Source organism: Cricetulus griseus, chromosome 8, assembly GCF_003668045.3.
Source record: "Cricetulus griseus strain 17A/GY chromosome 8, alternate assembly CriGri-PICRH-1.0, whole genome shotgun sequence".
Taxonomy (NCBI): Eukaryota; Metazoa; Chordata; class Mammalia; order Rodentia; family Cricetidae; genus Cricetulus; species Cricetulus griseus.
In genome coordinates, this window is record NC_048601.1 from 56,629,373 (window position 1) to 56,651,413 (window position 22,041).

The 22,041-nt window shown below is 41.1% G+C and overlaps 1 protein-coding gene and 1 pseudogene across 3 annotated transcripts in view; both read left to right on the forward strand.

Annotated features, from left to right (window-relative positions):
• The window catches only part of Exoc6b (exocyst complex component 6B), a 407,149-nt gene that overhangs the window by 379,317 nt on the left and 5,791 nt on the right, over nucleotides 1–22,041 (forward strand). For all 3 annotated transcript variants that reach the window (XM_035448826.1, XM_035448827.1, XM_035448828.1), the window contains one exon: nucleotides 21,064–21,176. In XM_035448826.1, coding sequence (XP_035304717.1) covers nucleotides 21,064–21,176 — 113 coding nt within the window. The remainder of the gene's footprint in view (nucleotides 1–21,063; nucleotides 21,177–22,041) is intronic.
• On the forward strand, nucleotides 18,975–19,871 carry LOC113836979 (annotated as a pseudogene).

Genomic DNA, 22,041 nt, shown 5'->3' on the forward strand with positions numbered 1-22,041 from the left:
GTCTTTGTCCCGTCTCTGCTGAAAGATCCCAGATGTTGGGCTTCCTCATCTTTCATAGCAGCTTAAAGAAAAAAATCTATTTTCTTGCAGCCTCCTCTCCCTCACCTGCTACCTTGTCACTTGCCTACACCATGTAGCAAGCCCAAAAGAAAGTATCCCTCCCTCTCTCAAGAGTCCTTTCAGGACAGACCAGTTTGTGTGCCACCTGTGAATTTTTTAAATTTGTTTTATATGCATTATTGTGCCTGAATGTATGTCTGTTTAAGAGTGTTGAGTCTCCTGGAACTGGAGTTCTAGACAGCAAGGAGCTGCCATGTGGATGCTGTGAATTGAACCCAGGTCCTCTAGAGGAGTGGTCAGTGCTCTGAACCACTGAGCCATCTCTCCAGCTCCAAATTTTGAGGTTGTCTAAAAATAGGACCTTGAGCCCCACGACACTGCTGCCAAACATGGGGCTCTATAGCCCTCTAGAACTCTGGTTTCTCCCATGACCAAATGTGTCCCTTTCTTTCTGGAATACCTATGCCTTGTTTTCCTCTTTGTTCAAGACTGCAAAAAGGAACTGTTTGTTTGATTTTGAACTTCCTTTTTTTTAACTCCCCCACTGATCCAAACCCATTGCTCTCTTCCTCTCCCAAAGAAGAAAGGAAAGCAAGCCACAATAATACTTCTGTAAATTTATGGACACTCTGTAATGTTTAATCACAGCTACGTGACTGGGGCCTTCAGAGCAGGCGTACAAGTTCAAGGCAAGGTGAATCTTGTGTGAGACAATCTGAAAGTTCATTCAGAGGTGAGGGCAGCAGCCTCCAGCAGACAGCGAGGTTAACAGGAGGTCACCTGCTTTTCCCTTCTGGTCTCCTCTACAATGTGTAAACAAAAGGAAAATGTAACTTCCAATGAACCTGGCATATGTTGTGTTCACACTAATCTTGGCCTGGCCAACTGTAAACAGTCCAATCTCCTTTGGCTGAGCCTTTCCACCCATTCTTTGCCTGTTAGAGAAACACTACCAGGGATTGGAGACTAGCGCCCCTTGAGCCAGATCCCGGAACTAACCTCAGGAAACCAGGGGTAGCCCTGGAGGTGAAAGATGTTTGCTGCTGAGAGCTAGACTAACCTCCTGTGGTGCTCTCAATCCTGCATCAGCAGCCTTCACTGAGTTCCTTCACTCTCTACTACAGAGCTAACACACAAAGACAAATAGAATGCCCTCAAATTGCTCACAGCAGAGCAGTGAAAGTATCTGTGAAATAACTAAAACAAAAAGATGAATAGGGGCTTTGCTGGTATCAGAAAAAGCTGAGGACGTGTTTGCATAGAGTCCTGTGTGACATTGTCTCCATTGTAGGGCTGTGCTACAGTTTCCAGCCCAGTTCAGACCTATCCCTTGGCCAAGAGAATTCTAAGAAATATATAAAGGCAGTGTTAATAATCAGGGTTAGGGATGTGTGCTTATAGGAAAAAATAGGCATGTAAACAACTCTCACTTATCGTAAATCCTGCACCTGGAAGTCTAAAACTGCTGGACCAGAACTAATCTACATGGGGAGCTTTCTGCTACACCTCAGGCCTAACTTCTTGCAATTGGATATGTAATGGGTACTCCCAGATCTGGACTAGATTATTGTTTGACAAATTGTCCTGAACAAGTGTATTAATTAGGGTTTCTATTGTTGTGATGAAACACTATGACCGAAAGCAAGTTGGAGAGGAAAGGATTTATTTGGCTTATTGGACACATCATAGTCCATCCTTAAGGGAAGTCAGGATAAGAACTCAAACAGGACAGGAACTTGGAAGCAGTAAATAATGCAGAGGCCATGTATAGAAATGGGTAGGTGCTGCTTACTGGCTTGCTCATCATGACTTGCTCAGCCTGTTTTCTTACAGAACCCAAGACTTCCAGGCCATCGAAGGAACCACCCTCAATGGCCTGGGCTCTTCCCCATCATTCACTAATCAGGAAAGTTCCTTACAGTGGATCTTATGGAGGCATTTTCTCAGTTGAAGTTCCCTCCTTTCAGATAACTCTATCTTCCATCAGATTGACATAAGACTAGCCAGCACAGCAAGAATTAATCTTGAGTTGGCCTCTAGAACTCCTTGCTCACTGGTGGGTATACAGAGTATAGGCTGTCATCATTTGGCTGTTGCAGGTGGTAAAGGAAGTCAAAAGTACTGAACATCCAAAAGGGCATACCCTTTAGCTGTGAAATCCCCTTGGTATTATGCTTGGTACCTCTTTGGGATCAGAAAGTAGGACCCCCACATACATATACACTGTCCTAAGCTATCATGGATCTAGGCCCATGTACAAGTTGAAGCTGAAAAAAATATACTGATGTGAGGTATTTATATCTTCTCAAGGAGACCAAATCAAAGGAGTAACTGGTAGTTTCAGATAGGCTATGGTACCAACAAGTGAAACGGGTGCCAGAGACAGGAAGAAAAACCTCCAATGTGTGAAGGATCTGGACAGGAGACAGGAAAAGAAGTCTTTCTGAATCAGAAAAGGCGTGAATTAGGCTGTGAACAGGAATGTTTGCCATCTTCACTCTGTGCCGTTACCTTTGCTGATACAGGCTGAGCTTTTCTAGCTGCCAGGCTCTGCTGAGGACTTCACCCAGCCAAGTTATCCCCACTTTATAGAGAAGTTAGTAATGGGCCCCAGAGCTCATGAGTTAGGAAGCATCAGAGGCCGGAGCTGATTGTAGCATCTAGGCAGTGACAGAGATGGCTCCAAACAGCTTCTCACCATACCCAAAGGCTTCCTGGCCACCTGGACAACCTCTATCTCCAGCTCAGTGTTGTGAACCATGTGAAGACAGGAAGGAATTGAAAAAAGCTTAGTTACAGATGACATCTTCAAGTCAGAAAGATGGCACATCACAATATGGAAAGGACTAGACAAGGGGACTACCTAGAATAAGGTGGTCATTTTCCAGTGTCACCTTGGTCTGTTCTTATAGACATGGGAGAGAGATCACAGGTAAAAATATAGACTGCTCATCCTTACACCACATTCATACTGTCAAAACTGTAGGTGGTCTCTTGAAAACCATATACTGATGGCCTGGTACTTGCTATGGTCCTTCCTTAATGGAACTCAGTTCCCAGGGACAAGTCACGTGACAAATGCTAATGTGGAAACTGTCCAGATGGCTCTGGTCCACAGGACATGGACAGGATGGGAAAAGGGAGTTGTAGCTTGGGTGAGAGCCAAGGTCTTGGTTTGCTGTTACATTGAAGCAAAAGTCAAAAAGGTTCCTGTTCCTGTGAAGTTCACAAAGGGCAGTGGAACCTTTGATTAATAATGACACCTCTGTGGTGGCCATGCTGACAACTGTAATAGCAAAGTGACATTTAAATGTGCTTTCACTTACCATACCTCTTTTCAGATCCTAATTTGATGAAGGAGGCAGGTTTTAACAAAAATTCATCTTATTTATGAATCAGAACCCCCTAATGATTTGTTGAACCCCAACAACAGACCATGCTCCAATGAGGAGATAATAAAAATGCAGATAAAATGCTGGATCAAGACCCCCATACCTTCACAGTAAAATCCCGATGCTCCAGCCACATAAAAAGATAGATTCAGTTCATGTGTGCAGACTAAGGGAGCGATCTCTCCCTCCTCAAACTTCTGAGAACAAGTGATTTAAAGCTCTCCCATTCCAAGGTTTCTTTTCTCTCCTGACTTTTCCTACCTACCCAGCTCAGTTGCTGGCTAATAGGCACTGTTGCCTCCTGGAGAATTTCGGAGGCAAAGAAGGTAGCCATGAAAGTCAAGCTTATCCTGTCATTCCAGGTCAGCCATACATTCCTAAGGATTCTAAAGTAGGACTGTAACCCTCACTTTTCTCTTTGGAGGAGGGTTGCTTGTGTTCATCTTCATTCTGGGCAGCACAGGCTTCGCAACTAGCTCTTTAGTGTGTCTTTCTGTGTGTTCTCTTCCAAGGATCGAAGGACACTTTCAGTCAGCTTCCTAGCATCTGGATCTTGACTGATAACTTCTGCCTTTTCTCTGTGTCACTTGCTATGAGTCAGGTTCAGGATCTGCTTGCAACACAGACCTGACATTTTGACATCATACATTCAATATGTGGTGATCAATACTGCGTAACAGTCCTATCTCACCACCTTCACCTAGCCTACTGTCTGAGTACCAGCAGTCATTAAGTACATCTGCTTGCCATCCAGAACACAATTGGGCAACTCTCTACCAGAAATAACTGAGAAGCATATTGTAGTATGTTTTTGTATTTTTACATACTGGAGAGTAGTATTTAACAGTTCAAATGAATAAATGAATTTGGACTGGTCAATAAGGATAGGGTATAAGAATGGATAAAAAGGTACGTTGCATAACCTGGGCTCATAGGAGCTCATAGAGACTGTACTGGCAATCAGAGAGCCTGCATGGGACAAACCTAGGCCTTCCACATATCTGTGATAGTTGTGTAGCTTGGTCTATTTGTGGGACTCCTGGCAGTGGGAGCAGGGACTGTCCTAATGCTTGGGCTGACTTTGGAAATCTATTTTTCATAGTGGGTTGCCTTGCCTAGCCTTATGATAAGCCATGCTTTGTTGATACCCATTGGAGGCCTGCCCCTTTCTGAATAGAAACAGAAGAGGAGTGGATTGGGGGTAGGGGAGGTAGGAGAAGGGAATGTGAAGAAGGGAGGTAGGGGAAACTTCAATCAGTATGTAAAATAAATGATTTTTTTTTTGATTTTTCGAGACAGGGTTTCTCTGTGTAGCTTTGGAGCCTATCCTGGCACTTGCTCTGGAGACCAGGCTGGCCTCGAACTCACAGAGATCCACCTGCCTCTGCCTCCTGGGATTAAAGGTATGCACCACCAACACCCTGCATAAATGAATAAATTTAATTAATAAAATTTTGACAGAAAGTTACTCACAGTGGTTTGTGTGAGTGTGTGTGTACATGTGTATATGGCATAAGAAAACATAGCAGATGCCAAGTAGTCATGAGAACATGTGAAATGAGGGGGTGGAGGTAGGCTATGATCATGTTTCTTCAGTCCTTATGTAGAGTAGACAAATATTGGCATTTATTTATTCACCAGGGGTAACATGGATTTTGTGTACTTTTTGCATTTTTTTTCTTTTTAGTTTTGATCTTTTGGGCCAGGGTCTCATATGTACTCAGGGTTGGCTTTGAACTAAGAACCGCAAATGCTAGGATTATAGGCACATGCCACAATATTCAACATACTTATTTATTACTTAATTTTAAAACAGTAACTAAAATTTCCTGTCATTCTCCTTCACCTCCCTAGGTATCTGATATATCATCTCTAGGCATCTGATATGAAATATCCTTTTTTTTAGATTTATTTTATGTATTTGAATATTTTGTCCATATGTATGTATGTATGTATGTATGTATGTATGCATGCATGCATGCATGCATGCATGTTACATGCAAGCCTGGTGCTTGAGGAGCTTAGTAGAAGGCATGGGATTCCCTGTAACTGGAGCTGCTGATGGTTGTAAGCCAGCATGTGAGTACTGGGAACTGAACCTGGATCGGGTCCTCTGCAAGAGCAACAGAGTACTCCAGCCCCTTATATATGTTGTTCTTAAACATTTCAATTTTCCACCGCTGTTTAAATTGTGTTCTATAGACAGAAAGGTTAAACAAAGTCAGGGCTTAGACCACGGTTGTGGCCCAGTCATGTGCTCTGTCACAGTGACTCTCTCTGGACCTCAGTCGCTTCCTTTACAAAGGAGAGGATAAGGAATGGCACACCTTTTGCAGCTCCTACCAAGCCTTATCCTTGCTAAATATGAGAAATGTGCTATCTCAGCTATTGGCTTTCTAGACAAACTTACTAGTTTTAGAATCTTAGAGCTGGAAGAGTCTAGGTTCTTCACTGTTAGTGAAAGTAAGTTCTAAAAGAGTCTTCACCAGCAAGGGTAATTGTGATAGATAGGTCCCAAGCTACAGTACAGATCTTCTGCCTTATACATTAGAGTCAGAAGCTATGGGATAATGTTTAAAGCTAACAAAGAAATATGGGAGGTCTACAGTATGTTGACTAACCAAGGGACCAGTAAAATGGAGCAAACTGAGAGTATCCTGAATGTTCTAAACATGGCAGACAAAATTCTCCTCAAAGGACAATTCAGGGAAATGACATTGTGACCATTTCTGGCATGAGGACAGTTTTAGAAAGAGATTCTTAGAGAAAAGGAAGAGTACCTATGATTGGACAAGAGCCATTTGTCCCACAAACAAGATAATTCTAAAGACATTACTTTCTGTGAGCATAACTGCCTTTGGTCACTAGAGTCTTTCACAGAACATGGCTAGCCCTGCCTTCACCTGTGAGAATTCAGTGAACAAAGACAAAGGGAGCTGAAGGCATTTTACTTCACTCCCTCCACTCTCCCACACACATGCCACATGTACACACACACACACACAAACTCCTGAAGAGATATTTTGCAAATTCACCTACTAGATCTGCTATGTGCACTGCCTTTGAGCACTGGGGGATAAATATGGTGCTGAGCTAAAGTGTAGAAATCTAATTTTTGGGAAGTCTCGATTTGCATTCCTGTCTCCCCTAGGAGTGACTCAATACAGCTAGCTACCTTGTTGTCCTCAGTTATTAAGTTATACTTGCCAGTTTAGCCAGCTTGGGAAAGGATTCTTGATTCTGCAGTGTAAACTCACTCTACCCCTGTAGCAGTACTCTCTGCATGTGGTCCCCTCAGTGACTTCCATTGCTTCCTGGGGCTTCACTGGGTATCTGCTCTGCCCTTGACACCTCTCAAGCTCCAGCTCTTACACAGACTGGGCAAGCCAGGTGTCTGTCCAGCTCTTAGCACATCCTAGAAGCCTGTTCATGTAAGGACTTAAATACAGACTTCCCTGGATAATATGTGTAGCCATCTGATTCCTTTGTTGTTAACTGATGAGTTAGATTAAGTGCTAGCTATATCTAAAGCAAAAAATGGGCATAAAAGAACTCAGATGAATTATTGTCTACTTTTCTGGAATTAGAACAGTTATGGAACAGGGAGGAACTTTAGTCCTTGTTATCTTTTTTCTTCCAGATGTAAGTTGCATTATAGAAGGGTGTCACTTTGGAGTTAGGAACTTTTAAATTAAAGCTGAAACCCTTTAGTCACTAAATTAATGGTCTTGGGTAGGTTACTTCACTCTCTTATTGATATCTATAAAATTGGTCACTGCAAACTGTCACACAATTGTGCAGACTCATAAAATTATTTAAATATGTACCACTGTACCAGCACTTGGTAGGATCTCAGTAGACAGGATCTCAGTAGTAGATCTCCTATACTGATGGTTTGACAGAACATAGCCTGAGAAGTCCTATACTGAATGAACCAACCAGCAGGCATGGGGAGCAATGTAGGGAGCCCCACTAAGTATTCTGGGACAGCAGCCCACTTGGTCTGATCTGAAGCCTTTGGTTTAGTTCACACTGGTGTCCTAACAGCCCTTCAACACTGGCTTAAAGTAAGATTTCCTCACTTTTTTACCCTTTGTAAGCCTGGACTAGCAACCCAGCAAGTGGCTTGGTTAAGAAGACAGGTGATGATCTTTTTTTTTCTTTCTCTCAATTTTTTATTTAAATTAGAAACAAGATTATTTTACATGTCAATCCCAGTTCCCTCTCCCTCCTCTCCCCCCCCCAACTAACACCCTACCTATCCCATACCCTTTCTGCTCTCCAGGGAAGGTGAGGCCTTCCATAGGGGGGGGTCTCCAGAGTCTGTCATGTCCTTTGGGATAGGGCCTAGGCCCATGCCCCTGTGTCTAAGCTCAGGGAGTATCCCTCTATGTGGAATGGGCTCCCAAAGTCTATTCCTATGCTAGGGATAAGTACTGAACTACTATTAAAGGCCCTATAGATTTCAGAGGTTTCCTCACTGACACCCACGTTCATGGGGTCTGGATCAGTCCCATGCTGATTTCCTAGATATCAGTTGGGGAACCAAGAGTTCCCTCTTGTTCAGGTCAGCTATTTCTGTGGGTTTCACCAGCCTGGTCTTGACCCCTTTGCTCACCACTCCTCCTCCTCTGCAACTAGATTCCAGTTCAGTTTGGTGTTTAGCTGTGGGTGTCGGCTTTCACTTCCACCAGCTTCTGGGTAAAGGCTATAGGATGGCATATAAGTCATTCATCAATCTCATTATCAGGGAGGGCATTTAAGGTAGACTCCTCTGTTGCTTAGATAGTTAGCTGGTATCATCTTTGTAGGTCTGCAGACATTTCCCTAGTGCCTGATTTCACTGTAAACCTAAAATGTCTCCCTCTATCATGGTATCTCCATTCTTGTTATCAACTATTCTTCCCCTGACTCAACCTTTCTGCTCCCTCATGTCCTCCACACCCCTCCTCTTCTCCCCTTCTCATTCTCCTAGCTCCCTCCCACCTCTTCCCAATTTGCTCAGGGGATCTTGACCCTTTTCCCTTCTCCAGGGGACCATGTATGTCTCTCTTAGGGTCCTCCTTGTTTACTAGCTTCTCTGGCAGTGTGGATTGTAAGCTGGTAATCCTTTGCTCTATGTCTAAAATCTGAATATGAGTGAGTACATATCATGTTTGTCCTTTTGCTATTGGGTTACCTCACTCAGAATGGTTCTTCTAGTTCCATCCATTTTCTTGCAAATTTTAAGATTCCATTGTTTTTTTTCTGCTAAGTAGTACTCCATTGTGTAAATGTACCACATTTTCTCTATCCATTCTTTGGTTGAGGGGCATCTAGACTGCTTCCAATTTCTGGCTATTACAAATAGTGCTGCTATGAACATCGTTGAACAGATGCCCTTGTATGAATGTGCTTCTTTTGTGTATAAGCCTAAGAGTGGACTTGCTGGATCTTGTGGTAGACTGATTCCCACTTTCTTGATGAGTCCTCATACTGATTTCCAAAGTGGCTGTACAAGTTGGCACTCCCACCAGCAGTGGAGGAGTGTTCTCCTTTCTCCACATCCTCTCCAGCATAAACTGTCATTGGTGTTTTAGATTTTGGCCATTCTGACAGGAGTAAGATGTTATCTCAGAGTTGTTTTGGTTTGCATTTCCCTGATGGCTAAGGATGCTGAACACTTTATTATGTGTCTTTCAGCCATTTTAGATTCCTCTATTGAGAATTGTCTACTTAGTTCTGTACCCCACTTTTTAATTGGATTGTTTGGTGTTTGGGGGACTAGCTTCTTGAGTTCTTTGTATATTTTGGAAATCAGCCCTCTGTCAGATGTGGGGTTGGTAAATATTTTTTCCCAGTCTGTGAGCTGCCATTTTGTCTTGCTGACAATGTCCTTTGCCTTACAGAAGCTTCTCAGTTTCAGGAGGTCCCATTTATCAATTGTTGATCTCAGTGTCTGTGCTATTGGTGTAATGTTCAGGAAGTGGTCTCCTGTACCAATTAATTCAAGGGTATTTCCCACTTTGTCTTCTAATAGGTTCAGTGTAGCTGGGTTTATGTTGAGGTCTTTGATCCATTTGAACTTAAGTTTTGTGTATGTCGATAGACATGGATCTATCTGCAGTCTTCTACATGCCATCATCCAGTTATGCCAGCACCATTTGTTGAAGATGATTTCTTTATTCCAGCATATAAATTTAGCTTCTTTGTCAAAAATCAGGTGTTCGTAGGTGTGTGGGTTAATATCAGTGTTTTCAATTCTATTCCATTGGTCTACCTGTCTATTTTTGTACCAATACCAAGCTGTTTTCAGGACTATAGCTCTGTAATAGAGCTTGAAGTAAGGGATGGTGATGCCTCCAGAATTTCCCTTATTGTACAGGGTTGTTTTGGCTATCCTGGTTCTTTTGTTTCTCCATGTAAAGTTGAGAATTATTCTTTCAAGGTCTGTGAAGAATTGTGTTGGGATTTTAATGGGGTTTGCATTGAATCTATAGGTTGCTTTCGACAAGATTGCCATTTTTACTGTTGGTCCTACCTATCCAAGAGCATGGGAGATCTTTCCATTTTCTGGAATCTTCTTTAATTTCTTTCTTTAGAGAGTCAAAATTGTTACAGTACAGGTCTTTCACTTTTTTGGTTAGCGTTACCCCAGGGTGTTTTATGTTGTTTGTGGCAATTGTAAAGGCTGATGTTTCTCTGATTTCTTTCTCAGTCCCATTTATCATTTGTATATAGTAGGGCTATAGTTTTATTTTTTTTTGAGTTAATCTTATATCCTCCCACTTTGCTGAAAGTGTTTATCAGCTGTAGGAGTTCCCTGGTAGAGTTTTTTGGCTCACTTATGTAGACTATCATATCACCTGCAAATAGTGAAAGTTTGACTTCTTCCTTTCCAATTTGTGTCCTCTTGATCTCCTTTTGTTGTCTTACTGCTCTAGCTAGAACTTCAAGGATAATATTGAAGAGGTATGGAGAGAGTGGACAGCCTTGTCTTGTCCCCAGTTTTAGAGAAATTGCATTGTGTTTCTCTCCATTTAATTTGATGTTGGCTGTTGGCTTGCTGTATATTGCTTTTATTATGTTAAGGCATGTTCCTGTTATCCCTGATCTCTCCAAGACCTTTATCATGAAGGGGTATTGGATTTTGTCACAGGCCTTTTTGGCATCTAGTGAGATGATCATGTGTTTTTTTTTTTCCTTAGTCTGTTTATATGGTGGATTACATTGATGGATTTTCATATGTTGAACCATCCTTGCATCCCTGGGATGAAGCCTACTTGATCATGGTGAATGATTACTCTGATGTGTTCTTGGATTCGATAGTATTTTATTGAGTATTTTTGCATCAATATTCATGAAGGATATTGGTCTGTAGTTCTCTTTCTTAGTTGTGTCTTTGTGTGGCTTGTGTATCCAGGTTATTGAAGCCTTCGTAAAAAGAGTTTGGCAATGACCCTTCTGCTTCTATTGTGTGGAATACTTTGAGGAGAATTGGTATTAGCTGTTCCTTGAATTTCTTGTAGAATTCTGCACTGTAGCCATCTGGCCCTGGGCTTTTTTTTTTTTTTTTTTTTTTTTTTTGGTTGGGAGACTTCTGATGACTGCTTCAATTTCATTAGGGGTTATAGGTCTATTTAACTTGCTTATCTGTTCTTGACTTAATTTTGGTAAGTGAAATCTATCCATAAAATTGTCCATTTCCTTTAGATTTTCGAATTTTTAGGAATACAGGTTTTTGAAGTATGACCTGATGAATCTCTGGATTTCCTCTGTGTCTGTTGTTATATGCCCCTTTTCATTCTCGATTTTATTAATTTGCCTGTTCACTCTCTGCCGTTTGGTAAATTTGGATAAAGGTTTGTCTGCCTCATAACCAGCAGCAAGGTTTCTTCTCCTTTATCTGCAGATGCTTCTATATGTTGAGGGGCTCACTCAAGCAGAAAAATCTTCCCAAACACTTCTGTCTAAAAGAATTCTGGTGTCAGTTGTTACAATAATGAAGTTCTTACCACCCCTTTGTGATTAAGTGCCTTGCCTTCTTTCCTTCCTTTCTTTAATTTAATAGATATGAGAGAGATCTATGACACACACACACACACACACACACACACACACACACACACCAAAAAACTGCCCTTCTTGACCTGGATCTAAAGCCAGACTTCCCTGAAAATTCCAAAAGTACAGCTTTAGGCTTTCCTGGCATGTTGTGGTTATCATAGCTACTGGCCTCAGCTATTACTACATAAAAGCAGCCATAGCTATGATGTTAGTCAGTGAACACAGCTCTGTTCCAATAAAACTTTATTTTAAAAAAGTAGGTGATGATTACAGTTTTCCATCTTCTGCCCTAGAAAATACCAGGGAGCATCCTTGATACAACAAGTATAAAGGCTTCCAGCTGAAACTCAGTCCCCTTAACTTAGCACATCAATGTCATTTTCCTTGCTTCCCTTCTCATAGTTATATCCAAAGTATTCTTCAAAGACTACCTTGTCAACTTTCTTGCCTGACACCCCTACCTCATCCCTGGCAATCCCCACCTACCTGGCCTGGATCTATAAGGCCTTCTTGTGAAGTATGTCATCCTCTTCAGTATCTTAGTGTCCATCACTCTGCATCTGCTCATTTACCAGCCTCAGTTCAAGACTGGACATGGCATCTCACTATCTTCCCTGTGCAGTACCTGGGAGTGCCTGCTACATTATTGGTACTGTGTTTGTTAAAGTTCTTCATTCCTCTTATGACATTTGCCCAGATGTCTGTATCAGGAAACATTTCTGAGGTCATGCAGGAGGCAGGCCAAAGCTGTTCTTTGAATTGCATGGCTAAGGGCATGGGGTCAAGGGAAATCCTGGCAATAAACGCAGATGGGTCATGGTTGGGTCTGATGTTCTGCAGTTTCTCTACAGTCTTTCTCTTGGCTTGCCCTCAGCTGTTGATAGAAGCTTTAACTGTGATCACACTCTCAGTTGGAGAGCCCTGAGCCTGCATTTATTCTTTCTATGCCCTGCTGCCACCTAAAAAGTACCTGTAGGTTGTACATTATGAAGAATGCCTTATGATGATGTGAAAAATTTTATCCTGTCACTGTCAGTGAGCAACAGACTTCTGCCTAGTGTTCTAATGTTCCTATTCCCTTTGTAAAAAGACTGTACTAACAAAAGACACAGTATAGTTAGAATTTTGTGGTGTTATGTACGTATCTCAGAAAGACATGGTATCGTTATTATCTTGTACTGGTTTGTATGAAGAATTCTTTTGGATGTATATAAGGTATATATACATTCAAGTTTTCCTTTTACCTCAAGGACATTATTGTTTCCAGAGCAGTTTCTACAGGAATCAGTGGGCCTGTTCAAGAGAAACTTGTCAACAAATCAAGTCTAATGGAAGCAGGGTTTGGCTCCTATCAAGGTGTCCATTGCTATATATACCTACCTTTGGTCCAACCATCCTTTGTCCTATGTGGAATCTTTGCATCGTACTAGAAAGGGGAAGCTTTGACAACATGAGGTTGGGCCAGTGCTACCCAGTGGAGCCAGTGCAGACATGACCAGAATCCTCTGGGCTCTTCTGCACTGCTTACACCTTTCCTTGGAACCCTATATTCAAATATCCAAGACTGGGTTCCCTCCCAGTATGGATGCATCCCTCCAGTTTGATCTTCCTTTGTCCTCAAACATTCTTCTCCCTAGTGCCACCTAGAATGATCCTAGGCTTGGTACACCTAGCAAGTTGGTTTTGGAAAACACGAACTGTAAGTTTGGCCCATCTTTATACTGTCCCATCCCGACGATCTTTCCTGGAACTTAGTGTTTGTCCTGCTGTTAGAATCTGTCTGTTCTCTGTCTAGATAGCTAAGCTTCAAAAAAGATTTTGCCTTTGACTGCTTTGGATTTTTCTAGTTTCTCTCAGCTACAAATCCAAAAAAAGAAAGAAAGAAAGAAAGAAAGGAAGGAAGGAAGGAAGGAAGGAAGGAAGGAAGGAAGGAAGGAAGGAAAAGAAGAAAGGAAGGAAGGAAGGAAGGAAGGAAGGAAGGAAGGAAGGAAGGAAGGAAGGAAGAAAGAGAAAAAAAACAATTGGCCTAGCTTCAGGGGAGCCCCTAATTCAGAAACAGAATCAGTGAAAATTTAAAAACAAACAGCTATAGCCTCTTTGAGAATGCAGGCCAGGAAACCATCCCCACCTTCTTGTACCTTATGATTGCTATGTATTGCCAATCCTGTCTTTCTCTTTCTCCCTACATCCTGAAATCAGAATTACAGCTTGATATTAAACAAGAGGAAGGTTCAAAGTAATTAAAAAATATAGCATGAAGCAAAGCAGGTTCTCCACAAGTGTAGTCATTCAACACGGGTCCCTTTTCATGTGCTGTCCCTGTGTACACATTTTTGTATAATAACTAGTTATTATCAGAATTTATTATGTTAATTAACCTTTGCAGCTTATGAACTATCACAAACTATTACACCAGTTTAATTCTGATGAATATCATAAACAAATTATTTCTGTTTGAGATCAAAGTTGAGTTCTCCTTTGACCAAATTAGCTCTAATTTAGCACTGTGTCCTACTCTACAGATATTGGCACTTATTCTCCCAGCTTGATAGTGAAATACTCCCAAAAATGTTATATCTGGTTTAGCTCTTAAAATGACTTCTAGTTTATATATTTAAAAAATACAGCATTTCTATAATTAACTCAAATCTGATCATTGATTAGAAAAAGTTTCTAGATGTTGGGTTCAAATATAGCTCTATTGGAAAGTACAGAAGAATGGCTATGATATCCCTTCATATTAGAAAAAATAAAGTATAAGTGGTTTCACTCTGAGATGTTTTATAAAGGCTTTGGACTGGGGGCTGGAGAGATGGCTGAGTGGTTAAGAGCAGTTCTCAGCACCCATACTGGGCAGCTCACAATTATGTTGTACACAAGCACACCTACATAAAAATTAAAATCCCTAAAAACAAAAATCCTGGTTACCAGCATCACCACCACCACAGCCTGTAACAACCAGAAAGTCTCCAGACAAGCCTGTGCTGCTGGAAGGCACAGTCACTTCCAGACTGAGAACTTCTGCTTCATTCTAATATGTGGAAAGCTATTTGGTATACCCAAATTGAGGGATATTTTACCAAACAAATGACACAATGTGAAATCTTCATCAGTACCAAGGTTTAGAAATATAAAGCTGAAAAACTGTAACATATTGAGAGACTGAAGAAGGACATACCAAGTACAGTGCAGAACATTGAATTAAGAGTCTGAACCAGAAAAGGGATGTTAAAGGAGAAATCTGGTGAAATTAGGATGAAGTTGTAGTTTCATTGATACAAATTTCATTTTTTTAGTTCTGTTTATTGTGAAGTAAGACCGGACATTAAAGAGAAGTACAGCTGGAGTTGTAGTGCAGTGGTGGCAAGCTTGCCTAGTCCTGGGTTTAAAATAGTCCTGCAAAACAACAACAACAACAAAAGCTGGATATAGGGGTAGATGGTTAAAGAATTGCCTAAACTTCCTTTGCAACTTTTATGTAACTCTTTAACCATTTCAAAATTATATAAGAAAACAAAATCTGCTGCTGCTATTAAAATATGCAGAGGCTGGGCCATGGTGGCATATGCCTTTAATCCCAGCACTCGGGAGGCAGAGGCAGTCAGATCTCTGTGAGTTCAAGACCAGCCTGGTCTAGAAGAGCTAGTTCCAGGACAGCCTCCAAAGCCACAGAGAAACCTTGTCTCGAAAAACAAACAAACAAACAAGTAAATAAATAAATAAATAAAATATGCAGAGAACATTTTTATATTGAACTCTTTCTCTTATGTAAGCATATCTATTACTTGACATTCCTGACATGGTTTTACCATTTTTCAGGCAGAATAACCAGAATAAGTTAATAGCAGTGTGTGTGTGTGTCTGTGTGTCTGTGTCTGTGTGTGTACACATGCATGTGCTCTTGTAGCACAATTTGTATATTTTTGGCTACAAATGGAAAACATTGGTTTTTCAGTTTGTGGCTCAAAAAGAGGAAGAGTCAGTATATTGTTTGATAACATTTAACTAATTTAGCCTGGGTAAATTAGTCATGTATTTTATTTTCCTGTGTAATGAAAGATTACTCATTTTAATATTACCAGAACACGGCTCAGCTGTTTGCACATATTAGATGCCCTTAAAACATTTGCAGAACTATATTTATATCATATTTAGAAAATCTGATATCATATATGAATGAGTACATACCATGTTTTCTTTCTGTAACTGGGTTTCCTCACTTAAGATGGTTTCTTATAGTTCCATCCATTTGCCTGCAAATTTCAAGATATCATTGTTTTTTTCTGCTGACTAGTACTCCATTGTGTAAGTGTAACACATTTTCTCTATCCATTCTTCAGTTGAGGGGCATCTAGGATGCTTCCAGGTTCTGGCTATTACAAATTATGCTGCTGTAAACATAGTTGAATAGATGTCCTTGTTGTATGAATGTGCATCCTTTGGGTAAATGCCTAAGAGTAGAATTGCTGGATCTTGAGGTAGGCTGATTCCCATTTTCCTGAGAAACCACCATACTGATTTCCAAAGTGGCTGTACAAGCTTGCACTCCCACCAGTAATGGAGGAGTGTTCCCCTTTCTCCACATCCTCTCCAGCATAGACTGTCATTAATGTTTTTGATTTTAGCCATTCTGACAGATGTGAGATGGTATCTCTTAAAGTATTAAATTCTAGTCAACTTTTGAAACATTAAGAAAAAGATATTGGTCATCATTTTAATCATTTTTTTCAAATGCAAAGAAAATAAAATTTATTTTCTATAGTATATAAAGATTCTGTGGGAAATGATTTGTACAATTCCTAAAGAAAGCAACATAAACCTAGGCTGGCTATTGAATATCAACTGCTATTTATGAGATTAGACTGTATGTCAGAATGGAGAAAATTATTTTTTAAAAAATTGTTCTGAAATGATAAAAAAGAAAAAGAAAATCTGAGCTGGGAGGTGGTTGTGCAAACCTTTAATCCCAGCACTTAGGAGACAGAGACAGGCAGATCTCTGAGTTTGAGACCAGCCTGGTATACTGAGCAAGTTCCAGGACAGCCTCCAAAGCTACAGAGTAACCCTGTCTCGAAAAACCAAAAAAGAAAGAGAGAGAGGGGAAGGGAAGGAGGGAGGGAGGGAGGAAGGAAGGAAGGAAAGGAAGGAGGAAGGAAGGAAAGAAGGAAAGAAGGAAAAGAAAATCAAGATACAAAAACCTATTTTAATTTGTTTTAAATCCCATGAAAATAAAATGTTTGGTTATTTCATTTAAACTTTTTAGACTTCAAAAGTTAACATTTTATGTATCTCTCAAAAAATACAAACAATAGTGAGCATATCACAAACATTGAGCATGCCTCTGCCATTCTGTCACAGGTCACTCACTACCTACAGAGTCAGCAATTTTAACAACCAACAAGTAAAAATCATCCAAGTCCCTTTTCGGGAAAGCTGGTGTGAGAAGACTAAGGATGGAGAGGTAGCTCATCTCTTCCTCTGAACTGTCTGTGTGTCTGGTTAGTAACTTGGCCAGCACATTCAGCAGGTTTACCAGTTTAAAACAGACCCTTAGTCACAGATCCTCTGACCAGCTCAGGACCCACCCATGTTCTGATCCTTTCTGCTGACAATCTTCTGTCCCAGCTGCTTTGGGGTCATTTAACTGTGTCCTGTGCATACAATCATCACCCGGCTATTGGTGAGAGTTACAGGCTAATACCTAAGCACTTGTTGGATGGATCCTGGAGGTGCAGAAGATTACAACAGTGATGCTTGTGGCAACTTGGATGGTACATAGATGGGCCCCTCAGAAGAGGCAGTGACAAGCTGCTCCATCTGTCTTCCTGTGGCGCTAGTGCTAGTGCATGGATGTCAAACTGGTTCTCAGGACTGATGCTGGTACAAAGTACTTCTACATTTCAATGATTAAAACATGAGTTAATACAAAGAAAAATGCAAATAGACTTCACACTTGTAGTGTGCAGATGTGGTTAAAAACTTGGGAGGTCATGCTCAATAATGAAGTTTGGGAGATGGTACCCTGCCTCCTTTCTTCTCCATGTCCTATCTTCCTGTCGTTTACGAATGTCTCTGAAGTGTGTATATGGCTATTACTTTCTGGAAAAGAAAATGAGAGCTTTAAAGAGAAGAGAAGGAGGAGGAAGAGAAGCAGCAGCATGCCTGTATTCACTTTCTTTTCATAATCAAAACTGTAGAAGAACACCCGAAAAGCAATGGAGCTGTTATCAGTGTGGCATAGGAAGAACTGGAGCAAAGGGAAGAAGTAACGCTTCAGGGTTCTTCAACCTTTCTGTGGTTTCAACTCTTATAAGCATGATAAAGTCCTACATACTTTAAAAAATAACAATAGGGGAGGGGAGAACCTAATTTAAAAAAAAATTAAAAAACAAAACTGAACCAGCTGCATTGAACTGAACAGAATAGAGACTTATCCATGTTATTTATGAGCATGGTGTTTGATGTTAGAAGGAAAAACTGCAAACAAATCCTGAGCTCCATCTTCCATCGCCTTGTTTGGTTTGTTGGTTGTTGTTTTAGTGGTATATACAAACAATTTTGAGTCCAATTCAGAAGTACTTAAGGTTAACCAAATGAAATGAAGATGTTGAAATCCAGGGTTCTCACCAGGGAAACAAAAAGAGAACCTGTGAGAGGTTTGAAACTAGAAGTATTTGTGGGTGCTCAGAGTTTTTAAGAGATGCCTGTGTATTTAGTACTAGCATATTAGTAGGCCGTGTATTGAAGAGCTTAGGTCTCCATAATTTCCTCCCCAATAGCAGGGAACAGAGATATTCCAGTAGCAAAGAACACATCTGGCATCCAAATCCCCCTTTTCATAGCCCCTCCCCCAAATAATGGCTGATTGTAACACTGAACTGGTTTAATGCAACTTCTTGTTATATCAGGAAGCTCTGTCAGAAGTGCTCCAGAAATTATGGGTCATAACACAGGAACATATGCCCAACTTGAAGGGACTCTTGCTTGTCAACACTGGGACAGTCCAAGTCCTAAGTATAAACCATTAAAAGTGTGGATCCCATTGGCATATACCAGATTCAGAGACCAAGGGCCAAACATTGCACCATGCTGAGAAGAGGGAGGAAGGATTGTAGGAAAACCCACAGAAACTACTAGCCTGGCTCATGGTAACTCACAAGAGTCTGAACCAACAACCAAGGAGCTGCATGGGACTGACCTAGTTGTGTACTTTGGTCTATATGTGAGACTACCAGCAATAGGAGCAGGGGCTGTCCCTGGGGCTTTGGCTGGCTCTTGGAAACCTGTTCCTCATGCTGGATTATTTTGCCCAGCCTGAAAACAGGTGCAGGTGCTTAGTCTTGTGCTTTGCTGAAGCCCATGGGAGACCTGCCCTTTCTGATCGATTATGGAGGAGGGATGGACTAGGGGTGTGGGAGGGGAGCAGAAAGGGAGTGGGAGGAGAAGAGGGAGGGAAGCTGTGGTTGGGATGTAAAATTGAAAAATTAATTAATAATAAAAGAAGTGGGGACCCCAGAGTCTGTACCAGTAGGAAACCCACACAGGAGAGAAAGAGGAGCACTCCCTAATAGCAGAATGAATGCTGAGTCAGTGATCAATGCTGAGGGAAGAAAGGTGGTGGGATAGCCTAAGTTTGTTAACAATATTGACAGCTGGATCAGGAAAGAGTCTTCCCTAGATGTTTTATATAAGGAAAAATATTTGATCAAGAGCAATGTATCTGTGTGAGTTTAAATATTACCCAAGGTACCCTGACCCAGAAGGGTTATGTGGCTGGACCAGCACCAGCCTCACTATGTCTGCCATTTTCAATTTTCAGAGTCTGTTGACTGTAATCTTATATGTTGACTATTGCTGCTTATGTGTACTGTGCTTATATCTGGTCCTTGGCACCCAGCCTTCTGGACAGAAATAAAACTGGACTATTGGGAATATTTTGGAAGTGTGCCTGGATTGGTGAACACAAGAGTCCTTATGTCACCATATTCTGTATAGTGGTTGCCTTCAGCTTGTGATTGCCCTCAGACTCTATAAACAAGGACTTACCTCTAAAAAATAATGGGAAGAATGGTTAACCCTTTTATCACTGAACATGGAATGAGATAAATTTCAAGATGCTATTCTCTATTTTTATGCTGTTGACAAGTGAGCCGTATAAATAATTAAGATGTAACAGTTTAATACACAGGAATGTGATTGTAGCAATCAACCTCAGTTCTGTCACTCCATTATTACATTCTGCAAATGTCGTATTGGGACTGCTTTTTGTAAGGTTCTTGAGGGCATGAAGTAGAACACACAGTTGGTCAATTCCACAGGTTCCTTTCACTAAGACTTGAAAATGGTGTCTTCACAGAATGAGACATTGTAGCAACTGGCCTATTTTTTTTTTTTTGAGAAAAAAAAAGTTCTATTTTTTTGTTACTATTCTTATGGATTGTGTTCATATTTAAACCATTTTGATAAATGGTTAAATATTACCCAGAGACTGGAGAGGTGATTCAGAGGTTAAGAAAACTGGCTACTCTTGCAAAGGGCCCAGGTTTGGTTCCCAGTACACATGTATTGGCTCACAATTATCTGTAACTCTAGTGCCAGGAGATCCAATGTCCTTTCCTGGCCTCTAAGGGCACCATGCATGCACATAGTTCACATACATTCATGCAGGTAAAACTCATACACATAAAATAGAAATAAATTATTAATATTCTCCCCAGTATCTTACTAGTTACAAAGTACAACCTGGTAATTAAATAGTTGAAGAATCAGAAATCTTGACCAAGTAGTTAAAACTAATATTACCAGTGAGGAGGGGAAGAAAACTTGTGCCTCCAGTTATGACCCAGAGGAGGGCATGGTGTCACTTGTGTAGAATTCTAGTTGGAAATACATACTTACATCTGAGAAGGTATCAGACAAAACAAAGATGAGGGAAAAGTGGAGGCAGGGGGACTACAGTCTTCAAAATATCAGTATCATATAAGAAAAGGGCGATGTAAATAGTCCAGATGAAAGTCAACTAAAAAGATACTAACTAAATGTAGCACCTGATCTCAAACTGTAAAGGACAATGGGTTAACAGCAGTAAGACTGTCAAGGACATTGACCATTCTACAGAATCAGAGTATGGGGAGCACCAGCACTAATTGAGGTTGAAGTTGCATTGTGGAGTGCACCCACTTAATTTGTTCATTGTTGAATTCTGTGCTCCTCAGGTGGAGCTTGGTGTATAGAAAGCTCATGATAGCCATGTCTCAAATGAATGAGTGATTACTATGGGTCCTGCATTTGACATCAGTCCAGAATAGTTTCTCCATAGGCTAGCTTCTGAGGCTCACTGCTAGTATGGGGTCTCGGGAATGGACTTGTGCTTGTGGTGGAAATTACTCTATCATCTGGCATTTACTTGGTTATTTTCCTAGTTGTAGTGTAGTCTACAGCTGTATTTGCTTTTATTACATGTTTAGTTCTGTATTTCAAGAGCTACTTGGTAGTAAAGAATATTGGAATTTCTGGTTTCCTTTATTTGGTTAACCCTTGGTTTGGATATTGGGGTATTTTTCAGCTATTGGACCTCTTCATTCAATGGGATTGGTCCACATACCTTGCTGACTATGGACAACCCAACTGCAAGTACCTCCGGGTGAACCCTGTGACTGCTCTGACCCTGCTTGAGAAGTGAGTACCCAGCCCTGTGCTTTGTATGGGGAGGTGGGAAGGAGGTAAGGGGTGGCATACAAGGCCAGTTTCCTGTTTTCAGCACCTTGAAAACATCCTTGTTCTTAAAGCTACCACAGGTGCTGTCAGCCATCTTGATCGTTGCACTTGGTAATCCAGTTGTAATTCTTAGCTCCAACAAGCTATAAGTACAAATCAGAATGGGATTCTTTATTGCTTTGCAGCCTAATTTTTTTTTAAAGTGTCTTTACCTAAAGACGACAAGAAAAGATAGTAAGATGGTTTAGTTTTGGCTCAGGCCAGTCTGGTAAGCAGAGAAGCATGTCCTAGTGCTTGGGGTTTAATGATATGTAGAGCAGAGCTCCTCAGAAATGTGGTTCCACTGAACTGGCTTATCCAGCACCAAACATCTCAAAGCTAGCCAACGTGTCACACAGGTGCCAGTGGTATGCACTGCAACCTGGCTCTGGGTTTTGCTAACCTGTCGAGAATTGGCAGACCCATGTCAAAGAGCTTTTTAAGACTGACTAGTCACAAGAGTACCTGTATCAAGGCAGTGTAAAAAGTCCATGTGTATGAGCATCCAGTCATGCTCCAACCCTAGAAAGGCAAGGGCTAAAGTCCAGAAGGTCAGAGTAGAGCTTTAGACAAACAGAAATCAAGGTGTATCTTTCTTACTTGTGTGTGGGAGGGGGTAGTATTGGAGAATGTGCCAAATGGAAGGGGGAAGCAAAGAATAGACAAGAGTAGGATGCTGGGCTCTGTGTTTGAAGCCAAGAGACAGGCTGAGAATTGATGGTTTCATGTTAACTTTCTCCCATGGTTCTCTCTCCCAATGACTTTCTTCTCTAGGATATCTAGAGAG